General features: G+C 32.0%; 1 protein-coding gene across 2 annotated transcripts in view; it reads right to left on the bottom strand.

Moving 5' to 3' along the window:
- Window positions 1-3,781: 3,781 nt before the first annotated feature.
- Window positions 3,782-12,625, bottom strand: part of RfC38 (replication factor C subunit RfC38) — a 37,149-nt gene continuing 28,305 nt past the window's right edge. For both annotated transcript variants that reach the window (XM_075359070.1, XM_075359068.1), the window contains exons 6-7: window positions 11,535-11,703; window positions 3,782-4,058 (exon numbers count right to left, since the gene is read on the bottom strand). In XM_075359070.1, the coding sequence (XP_075215185.1) occupies window positions 3,870-4,058; window positions 11,535-11,703 (358 nt within the window). In that variant the 3' untranslated portion in view covers window positions 3,782-3,869. The remainder of the gene's footprint in view (window positions 4,059-11,534; window positions 11,704-12,625) is intronic.

Here is a 12,625-nt window from a genome sequence, read left to right as displayed (position 1 = left end):
AAAACAACATATTGTATGACCATATGTTCGATTTAAAATTTTTGAGCCACCCGCTGAAGGCTACCAGTTTTGATTAGGCAATAAAATTTAGTTGGAAATCAATTTTCTCCAACTCATTGAGCTCTTTAAAATGTTATATCAAATGACTATTGGTCCCATGTGAAATTTTTAAGTTGCCCTCCTCTCAAAATAAGAGTGAAATATATGTTCATTGACATAGTCCCTCAGTACAAGGAAGAATACTGCAAACCACATCCAGTTATTTCAATTGTAATAAAGGTTAGAGATAGGGAGGGTGTAAGTTACTTTTCAACCATCCAATATAAATATATTGCCAGCCTCCGTGGCATGAGTGGTAGCGTCTGAGCCTTCCATCTGGAGGTCTCAGGTTCGAACCCCAGCCAGGCATGGCATTTTCACACACTACAAAAATTGTCATTCATCTCATCCTCTGAAGTAATATCTAACGGTGATCCTAAGGTTAAAAAAAAAGTATAAATATATTATACACAGAATAATATTTTAAATAGTGTTTTAATATTTATTCAACACATTGGATAATAGGCATACAAAAGATGAAGAAAACATTAGCATTTATTTTAACTCTAAAAAATCAGCTCTAATGTTTATTTCTTAAAAAAACAATCTACTGAACAAAAATTAAAACTACAATTTATATATTACACATCTCTATCTACAGTTTATTTAGCTTGAAATATGAATAAATAGGGATGGCTATGATTCTAATAGAATAAGTTGAAAAATGAATAATAAATTTCCTTTCACATATGATGTTAACTAATTGTTTATAATTTTTGTTGAAACATTTCCATAGTGTATGCTACGTTGTCAATGACACAATACAGGGTGATAATTAAATATGGAAACAGCTTTATACTGCATATCTGAGGTATTTGGCAGAAAGAAAATGGGGGTTTTTAAAAAAAATAGTTAAAACAAAATCTGCATTATGGTAGGTTTTTAATTTTTGTCTGTCATCTTGGATCTGCTTTATTGAATCAAACTAAATTTTTTTTAAATAGGTAGGTGGATATATATGACAAATGAATTCAATTTAAAATTTTACAAGAAAAACAATGGTGAAATTTGTTTTTCTGTTAACACCTTTATTATCATGTTATAAGCATTCAAAATTGCAATGAGATAAAAACCCTGTTAAGAATAAAACACGGAGCATGAACAATTTTATTGCATTTTACATTCATAATGCATACAATAATGAACTTTATAAACAGTGGTATAATATTGATAATACTAAACAATAACAACACAACAACAACAAATTAAACAGCTATATCAACTGATATTATTTTATAAATAAATATTAATTTTCAGTACTAATACCAGCTGACATTTGTACCTTATTGTGAATGAAACAAATCAGCAGGAAATATTTACTTATAAAATGTATTATAATTTGGTTGAGTAAATCAGTTGTTAATTTACAATGCAGTTTGTATTACATTGAAACAACACAACTCCTCATTCACCTTTTTACTTCAACATACTTGTTATGGCAAAATTTGATAGTGCTAGTAAAAATTAAGTTGCAGGCCTAATGATTTAAATTTGTTTTTGGTGAAAGTTTTTTATTAATTTTCTCATTCATTTATTTAGTTTTATTAAATATTAAATCTTCAAATAACAATGCCTTCTTTAAGTGAAACCGAAGTAATAACTGTTGTTGGATGTAAGGGTATGGTAACAATGTTTGGCCTTTACAAGAGATGTGCGATTTATTTAATACTAAATTTCCAGAGAACCAATAAGTAAATCAACTTGATTTGAAGAAACTGGTACTATAAAGAATTGTCCTTGCACCAGTAGACCAAGAACTGTCAAAGCTGATGCTGTCATTAGGTGTATTGCAGATTTTTGTTGAAGATCCTCATTCATAGATTCAGAAAGCTGTTGTCCAATATGACATGTTACTTTTCAGTTCAAAAAATTCTTAAAACAAATAAATTCTACCATTATAAGCTACAGCTGGTGCAAGAACTTTCATAATATGATTTTGACCGATTTTAATATTGTGATTTTATAATACAAAAGTTAGACAAATATGCAAATTTGTTTAATTCAATATTTACTGATGAAGCTACTTTTATTATATTGACCATGTGAATAAGCAAAAATGTCAACATTGGGGCGATAATAATCCCAGATTGATGTTGGAAGCTCATGCCCTCAGAAAGTGAACATTTGGGCAGGAATCGGTGATTGTATTGTAAGGTGTTTTATTTTAGATGACAGTCTTACTAGAGATGCTTACTGCAACTTGTTAGCCAATGGGAATTTAACAAATATCTGGGAAAAAGTTGGACAAGAATTAAATAATGAATGATTTCAGCAAGATAGGGCACCCCGCCTCATTATCTACAGCAAATTTTAAATGAACAATTTTCAAATTGCTGAATAGGTTGTAGAAGATCCACAGAATGGCCTTTCAGGTCCCCAGACCTATGTTCTCAATTTTTGTGGGAGTATCTGAAACATAATGTCTACAAAACAAAACCTGCAGATATTAACGAATCAGCTCATGTACCACCAAACAAGATTCAACAAGTTATAAACAGATATTACTTAAGGTTAGCACACTAGCACACTCCCATGCTGTAGGGTGGAAGGAAGCATTTGAACATTTATTGTAGAATGGTCTGCTTTCAAAATTTATTTCATCAGTAATTTATGATCGAAAAAACATTTACTTAACATTTAAAAATATTGTAATAAAGTAAATATCAGTTGATATAACTGTTTAAATTGTTGCTGTGTTGTTACTTATTTGTTATTGTTTATTATCAATATTATACTACTGTTTAAAGTTCATTATGGTATGCATTAAGAATGTAAAATGTAATAAAATTATTCGTGCAGCGCATTTTACCTTGTTTTAATCTTAACACGATTTTTCAGTCATTGCAACTTTGAATGCTTATAACTCGATAACGAAGACATTAACAGAAAAATGGGGTTCACCATTGTTTTCCTTGTAAAATTTTATATCAAAATCATGTGGCATATGTCTTCCTATTAAAAAAAATAGGTTTGATTTGGTAGGCAGACAAAAATTGAAACCTACCATAATGCAGATTTATTACAACCAAGTAGAAGCCCATTTCTTTCTGCGTCCAAATACCTCTCAGATATGCAGTATAAAGCTGTTTCCATATTTAAATGTCACCCAGTATATATATATGTATTGTATATATCAAATAAAACATTAACATATTGACCACTGTGCTAATTAAATACAAAAACTAACTTTACCGCCAAAACACAGTAACTGAAAAACCAAAAATAGCAATACCAATTGCCCACTTTCGTGGAATCCTGTACCAACTGATGATGTGGGATCCGTGAAAGTTGACTATTGGTATTAGTTTTTTTTTTTTTAGGTTTTTCTGTTATAGTTAATGGTTAAATTGTTATTTTTGGAGATATATAAAATTATTAAAAGTTATGTACTTAACAGTTTTAAATTGAACTTTATTTGGAAACAATTAATTAGTACTGTATCCTCATTCACCACAAAAGTGAGATTTAAAAGAAATATGAACAATTATAATTATAAATGTAAATTTTGAATTTATTTATCTTTACTTATGTATGTAATATGATATACTTTTACTTTGGTTATAACATTTATTTATTTTATATAGAATTAAACTGATGAATGTTTTTTATATTCTTTTTTTTGTATTTTGGTGTTGGAATTCTATGGAAATTTGGAAACGTAATAACTGATAATCACTGATTTGAAGTGAAAATTTTATTTACAAAATAAAAAAACAAAGAAATATACAAAAAGCTAATTTCCAAGGTAAGAAATAGTCTGTTTTTTTTTATTAATATAAACTGCCAAGAGTATCCTCCATAAACTGAAGATAAAGAGCCATAAATTTAGCAATAAATGCTTCTAAGTGAAATATTACTTTTGCTCCTTTATGTAGTCGGTGCTCAGTTGATGCAGCCAGTTCAATTACAGCTGTTTTAAGTTGTAAATCACAATTTTTTATTAATTCCTTTAACAAACCCTGAAAAAATTGAATTACAGAAAACATTTTTAAAAAAAATTGGAGAAAGTATATCTATATTACCTACAAGATTTTACAATAAAACGAATTTCACAAGAAAAGTTTACCAAAAAGTAAGTTTTTGGCATAATAATAAAATAAAATGTTTATTTGCACTATATATAAATAGCCAAAACATCCGTGGAGACAGCTATTTATTTCAGAAAAAAATACTCACTGTCCCAAGTATTTATATATTGGAACTTGAAAAATCATTTTGGCAGGAATATTGATAAATGAAGATATTCATTGTAACGATGAATGTTAGTCTTTAACAATCTGAAAAAAGGTTTAATAGACATCTAAATAATTTGAAAAAAGAGTAAAATTTGAAAAAGTTCATTTAAAGTAGTAGTTACAATTCCAATACTTCTATTCTAAGTAAAAGAGTTTTTAGAATTGTATAACAGGTTTTCATGTTTAGACTACACAATTTATAAAAAAATATTTTACTGCAGTTATGCTTATCAATGTTAGCAGTTATATAGCAAGTAAATACTTTAGTTATGCTGTTTGATGTATAACACTAAAATAATTTTAACCACCCTCTGATATTTAAATAGCAATTTTCAGTTATGTTTTTGTTTTTCATTTTTCAATAGTTTCCTTTATCTGTGAGTGATGAAAAATTACAAAGAGTACTGCAAATTATATTGAATAAAATAGTGATAAATAAAACCTAAAGACTACCAATAACAGCTTAAAAAATTTCCCAATCTAAATAAAATGTAACAGGTATTTACCTACAATAAAACATTAAAATTATGCAGTTGACCCACTGATAACTTGAGACTGAATTTCTTCACACTACTAAAATTATTAAAGATCTTCTCAAGAACTTCATTATATAAACTGGAAATAGAGAAAATAGTTTTCTTTTCTTTAAGAAAGAGTAGATTAAGAATAAGTTTACAATAGCAATCACTTAGTTCAACCTAAATTTATCTTTGGAGGATAACTGAATTATTGAAGAAATGGACCTCAATAATAAAGTAAACACAGTACTAATGGTTAAGTCTAGAATGCAGATATGTATGCTGTAAATAATGTTAAGCTAACAAGCCTAAAGCAGAAGTTGAATCCCGTTTCTATATTTGGTGTCGAAAGTGGTGACAATGCAGAATGCCTTATTGTAGTTTCTCTGTTCCTTCAGGAGGTTAGTGTCTCTTTTTATTTACCACCAACTGTCAATACACTTTTTCTGTTGTCATACATGTGCAAATCAACTGCATTCACGTGGTGGGACTGTTAGTACCTTGTCCTTACACAATACCACCGGACAGGTGAACTAACACTGAACGCTTTCTTAAAGGCTCACGGGCCCTCAGCCTCCCACCTTGGTTGCCAGCCCTAATGGGTTGTATCTTAGGTTAGTTTTGATCAAGAAAAACAAGCCTTGGATGATACAGACCGATTGGGAACGGCCAATCGGCCATCTTTTTCCAGCCAACACATTGTCCCTAAAAATAACATAAGTTGGTGCTTCTGCCCTGCAAGAACCATAATTTACTTGTCATATCTGCCAGTGTTCATTCAAGTCTGCCAATGGCCTTGGGGTGCATCGCTAACAGCAGCATCCTGCTGGGCACAAAGCTGCTACCATCATACAGTCATTGAAGGTACACTGGACGCCAAAAGAGCTTTGGCTTATGGCTCGACAGGAAGCCTTAGCAACTAAGGAAGGAGTAAGATTCATTGATCAACATCTTTTGGATCTAGTGTCCGGGTGAACCCTTAAGTCTGTTAAAGGGGCACACTATCAACAACTTGTTGAAGCAGCTCTTGATATTCTTGATGTTTCGCCTGACGATTCTTTCAACAACACTCCACCTTCAAGATCTTCTATCCTGTCCTATGCATCCATGCCCAATGAGGTTACTGCTTGCATTCCACTCAGCTCAACTCCTGATTCTGATGGAGACCCTGCACCTTTGGGGAGTTGTTCCCCTTTCCTTTGTCACTCTTCTTTTTAATATCGTTCTTTTTCTTGGCAGCTTGGTCAACCGCACGATTCTTGTCCCAAGAAAGGAGGTGCTGGTCGGCCATCGAACTTTCATTTGATCTCTGTCTTTTCTGTGGTTGTCCTGCACCTTCATAAGATTCTTTCCTGACATCTCCATGCTTGCGATTAGGTGATCCTCGCCAGTGCTGTTTTGATGACGGTTGTGCGGAGAACACCTCCATTCTCTGTTGTAATCCATAACGCTCACTTTTCCTTATTGCCTCTGCATGTTGCATCCCTTGATGTTGTGAAGACCTTCGATTCCTTTCCCCATGGAGCTATTGATTTTGCCCTGCATTCCCTCGGCCTGCCCCCCAATTGATCGCCTACCTCTTCTTCAACCATTTTCTTGCTCCAGGGAAAATCTTCCCCTTATATGTGTTTGACAGGGTGACCCCTTGTTGTCACTTTTATTTTCATATGTAATTGACCTGGCACTCAGAGAGTTGCTGGACGAGGTTTTTGTCGAGCTCCTGGACTCTAGGTTGTCAGCAGAAGCATATGCCAATGACATCCTACTGTTCGGCTCCATGGTGTGAATCCTTGCCTGACACTTCTGAATGTGCTGCTGTGCGGTATGGTCTCATGTTGAATGTTGGACAGTGTTTTGCATTTTCCATCGTTCTACATGGCAAACACAAGACATTCAAAGTTCTGGTTGAGAGGCAATTTCATCTATCTTTGGGTTCCATCCCACAGCTCAATGCCATCCAGAAATGTCGGTATCTCAGTATGAATTTTGATTCAACTGGACCAACCAGTTCTCAAAATGTCTTGTTGAGTCCCTCCAATGACTGGCTGACTTCACTGAAGCTGTAGCAGAGGGTGATGGCTGTGTGGTCATTCTTACTTCTGCACATCTATCACTCTCTGGTGTTGGGTAAGTGCAATGCAGCTGTTGTATAATGTCCCTGTTACCTTTTTCCATAATAGTGTCTGGGGTGCTGGGCTAGGGATTCCTTTTTTTGGGCTCACAGTTCTGGCATTGCTGATTTCCTGCCTCTCTTCTTTATAGTGTTCAGTTTTCCCTGTCACTCAATCTGTTTTTCTATCATCTTGGGTACAAAAAAGGATCTCCTTTGTACTTCATTCCCTCACTTGAGGGGACGCTTTTCTTCTTTCACCGTAAAAACATGCCATATATTGGTGTGGTTTGCTCTGTTAGTTCATCGATGGCTTTGAGTTCCATAAAGCAGGTAAGGTCTCTTCTTCTACTGTCTGGATCGCTTCAAGATGTTTATAAATTCCAGGCAGAGACTACGTACAATATATTCACACAGGGATCAATTGTCTCCCTTCTGCGGTGGGAACATCTTGAGGTCGCAGGCATATACATAGAATTACATGCAGAGCTGGATGCTGTGTAAAACAGACCACTGCCCAGCTGACCAGCTGCCATTGGACCCACAGTCAACGGATCCTTCTGCATGATGCTGTTGCAAAGAATAAGAACTACGAGGTCCACCGGGAACATTATTTTAACACCAAAGAGGATCTTAGAAAGCCAGATATAATTGCAACTAAGAATGGGTAGGCCGTCATTATTGATGTACAGGTTATCTCTGGCTTCAGAACAACTCAGTGAAGCCACCAGGACAACATGACATACTATTCCAACAACTTGTCTCTAATTTAAGCAACTGAGACTTTATATGGTGTGGCTTCCATCCTCATAACAACTGCTATGGTCACCTGGAGGGGTGTCTGGAGCCTAGCATTTGCCACTGACCTAAAGGCGTTATGATTGTCAACATCCATTCTCTCTGGAGTTACTACTCTAGAGATGTTCTATGAAATTCACATGCTGGCAACAAATGACAAATAGAAGGCATCCTCCATCTACACACAATGTTCAAGATGGCATACTGCAATTACATCCATGGGCAGGCATAGTGTGCATGGCTGGGATATACTTCTTCTTCACAGGACTTCTGCATCGTCTCTTCTGAATGTCTCTTCTTCTTTTCCTGATGTGAAATTGTACAAAAAAAATATAGGATAATCAAATACTAGGTCTCAATGATTAATTTTGAACAGGATAACGTAATGATATGGCAACTGTAATTATGATATATGTAGCAGTCATGAAAGAGGAATGAAACATATTAATAACATAAAAGATGAGGTTAGAAGAAAGAAAAAGGAAAAAATACATATTGACATACAATGAATGATGAGATGAATATATAATGAGGGAGCGGATATCCTAAACATTTTAGACATATACAAGGAGTGCTTTTTAAAGTAAGGTCCATTTTGAATTTGCTGCAGGTAAAAGTGATTTTAGGTGGCACTTGTGTGGCTCAGCTGTTAATAACAATAGTTGTAATTTTGTTGTAGGTTGTATATTATATTCATCCATTTATAATGAGTGCTACAACTCATGATCCCAAAAATGTGAAATATGAGGAGTAATCTGGTTTTTTGATAGAAAAAACATTCTGTGGCTGAAATTCACAGGCAAATTTGTGATTTTTGTTATGCATAATTCACCATATAAGCATTGAAACTTATGCATGGGAATGTGAAATGGAAATTTGTAGCATATGAAAAATGTCATGATTGAGTGGGATTTGAACCTGGAACCTCCAAATGGAAGACCAAGATGCTACCATTATGTCATGGAGATTGGTGTTTTTTTTTTTTTAGTGATCCTAAAATAAGACAATGTTGACGCTCATTTCAAGAAAGGTAAATGAATGTTCATGATGAAGAATGTTCATGCTGACCACCTGTGATAATGGATGATCTGATTGAAAACGGTGATGGCAAAAAATTTGAGAAAATTGGTATTTCACTGTCAGTTCTTTTTGATATTTCATGATCTTTGATTAATGAAGTTTTGACTAAAAACTAAGCTATGAAAATTGTATGCCGGATGGGTGCTGAAAATGTTAAGAGACACATGCAAGGAAAAATGTCTTGCTGTACCGCAGGAATTTTTGCATCATTATGAAAATGAAGGAAATGAATTGTCTGATTAGATTGTGAATGAAACCTAAATTTCTTGAAAAGGGAATGAAAAATCTAGTGAAATGCTATGAAGAATTTGATAAGTTGAAGGCGGTTATTTAGAAAAGTAGTAAATAAATGTAATTTGAATGCCTAAGTAATAAAGTTTGTTCATACTTTTCAGTTTTGTTTTTGGACCAAAATGGACCTCACTTCAAAAACACATCTCTCATAATATTACATTAACACTAAAAAATACAATTATACTGAAAAGAGTTGAGTGTACATGCATTATTATTACTTATGACAATGAACACACATAAAAAATAATTTTATTCATAGCATTTATATTCTTTTTATGTTACAAGTTTTTTCAGGGAATAAACACTTCATCAGATAAATTTTATAATAATGTGGAGAGTTAACTGAGAGAGCTGATGTTGAGTACTTGTATAGATCAGTACAAAAGGTGGCATACTAATCTGTTTTAATAAACATTCATACCAGATTCCTGACTAAAGTCTGAAATATTTACTAGGAATCAACAACTTCCACTTATCACTAATAATATTAAGTAGCCAGTACAACTTAAAAAAAAGTTGCCAGTAATTATGAGAGTTAAAAAATAAAAATAACTTAGAAATGTTTTGCTCAGTGCTTCAAATTTAAAATCAATGAGTAGGATTTCATGCAGACAAATCTCACATTAAACTTTTTTCTACATTAGTACCCCCTAATATGAATAAAAATTAAATTTTCATACTACTAGGAAGTAATACTTCATAATCAGCATCTCTTAATATTAGTAATTTAAGTATTTACTGGAAAATTTGTTGTCGAAATAGGTAAATGTTATTAATAAAATTTTCATATTTTTTTTAATGTTATTTATGATGTTTATACTGTATTTATAATTTTCTTACCTATGTTAAGTTTTTAAAATATTTTTATTTTTATGTCCTCATTATTCTAAAATCTTCAATAAATTCATTGATTTTGTTAGTATAATTAAATAAGCAGTGAAATTTATAATAAAATGTTAAGATCATATATTGTATACAAATTTTATCAATATGTATGACTTTTAAAAATTATATATATATCTTTGTAAATTGACCACTGTGCTAATCTAATTCAAAAAACAATAACTTAACCACCAAACACAGTAACGGAAAAACCGAAAAAAATAATAAAACTAATACCAATAGTTAATTTAATTCTATAATTATTTACTGACATAATTCAGTACATAACTATAATTACATCAACAAATAACAAAAAAGAAATAAAAACTTAAAAATGCAGAAAACACAAACACTAAAACCAGTGTTGTATATTTAAACTGAATGGAGTAATTTAAATTTATATCATTCCAGTAATGGCAGTGGTTGTGTTGTTACAAATTTTGTGATTTTTAGAAGTTATGTTTTCTAAAGTTTTAAGTTTTTATTTCTTTTTTGTTATTTGTAGATGTAATACAAATACAATACAATACAAAGATGTACAATACAATTGTACACTGATGATGCGGGATCCCGCAAAAGTCAGCTATTGGTATTAGGTTTTTCTGTTACTGTTTTGGTTAAGCTATTTTTTGAATATATATATATATATATATATATATATATATATACATACACACACAAATTTTTTTGTTGAAAATGTAATAATTAACATACTGACCACTGCACTAATAAAATGTAATATTAAACAAAATATAATCCACCAAAACACATTACATAAATGCTTTAAACTTACCATATTAATTACAAGAATCAATTTTATTGGGATCCTGGGAAAATGAAAATTAAACATTACATCATTCCAATACTGGACAGCAGAATTTGCGTATCCATCCATAATAAATTTCAAAATTTTCAAAGAACAATTTTGACAAATTAAGAAATAACAAATAAATATATTTTAATGTAATTATAGAATTTAATAACAACTGAAGATGTGAGATCATGTGAATCGATTCTTGAAATTAATATGGAAAGTTTAACTTATCCATTTACTGTTTTTTGGTGATTTATATTTAGTTTAATATATATATATATATATATATATATATATATAAATGTGAAAGTTTGTTTGTCTGCTTGTAACAGCATCATACGAGAACCAACCAACCGATTCCTTTAAATCTTCAGGTTACATTTGTGTTAATTATCCCAGGGAAGGTTTTCGGCCATAGATTGAGGGCCTAGCCCCCTTGGGGGTGAAGTAGTTATTAAAATTATTCATTTTTAAAGGAAAAAATCGTTTACTTCATTATCATATTTCTGTCACCATGGCAACAGAAATATAATGAAGTAAAAGGATTAATCTTTTTTCTTTAATGAATATATCTGTAAAGTATTTAAAATTCTCAAAACCATGAGGATAACAAGTATGTTGGAGTCTAAGGGACAGAGCCCTCTAGCTACATGGCTGGGCGAGTGAAGTGAGCTCTGATCAGGTAGTATATATATATATATTACCTTGAATATAATCTCAGTTGGTATTCCATGTACAATTAGTTCATAAAGACGAGAACGTATTTCAAGTAACTTCTTTGGAGTTTGTTCAGCAAGTATAGATTTTGCAGTTTCTCTTAAATATACTTGCCAGTCTGGTTCTGCTATTTCCTGGTCTTTTGTGAATGGATATCTAAAAAAAAAAAAGAGGTGTATGATAAATACAAGAATTTTATTTGAGATTTTAAAAATAAAATACTGGATATGATTTAGATTTTTCATTAAATTTACATCACAACAGCCAAAAAACAAATTTAATTGTAAAAGTGTTGGTCAATTCCATATCACAAACACAGAATGATATGAAAAAAAGAGGTGAATAATATAAAATATAATGTCATCCATGCTTATAATAATATGCATGGATAACTGGGTCAATATTTGGAAGTTACTTGCATGAATGGGATGCGAAGCTTTGCAAGAATAAAAAAAAATGCTTTAATTTTGGATAACTGCATGGCACACCGAAATCTGTTTGGGAACATTAACCTTATGTTCTTACCATCAAATACTACATTGGTCATACAGCTGCTCGATTAAGAAATTATTAAAATCTGATTTCAGGAAAAAACTTAAGACATGATAGACAATGGTGAAGGAATATGTACCAAGATTGCAAAGATCACAATTTTAGATGCTTTGCACATGACAGCAAAAGCTTAGAATATGGTTTTGGAAGATTGTATTTTAAATTGTTTTAGGAGACGAAAAAAGTGCTCCACAAGAAATGGTACTTATTGAACTTGAGAGGCCTACAACTATTGAAGAAGAACAGTTCAATGCATGGGTAGAAATTGGGAACGATTTATCCGTTGCAGAACTCATGAGTGATGCAGACATCATGCAATCAAATGTTAAAAATTCGCAAGATGAAGACAACGATGATGACAAAGAGGAAGAGGCAGACAGAGAACTGTTAAGTACAAGGAAGGTCTGGGAATCCTTGAGTACTATCCGAAGAGCTTTGGAGAAATTTGATGGTGGCGAAGAAGAATATAGACATTTGTACAACTTAGAATCATTTTTAAGTGATTGACAAAACAAACAAAATTAAT

Source organism: Lycorma delicatula, chromosome 3 (assembly GCF_047948215.1).
Source record: "Lycorma delicatula isolate Av1 chromosome 3, ASM4794821v1, whole genome shotgun sequence".
NCBI classification, from domain to species: Eukaryota; Metazoa; Arthropoda; class Insecta; order Hemiptera; family Fulgoridae; genus Lycorma; species Lycorma delicatula.
This window is presented reverse-complemented; position numbering and strand designations above follow the sequence as displayed.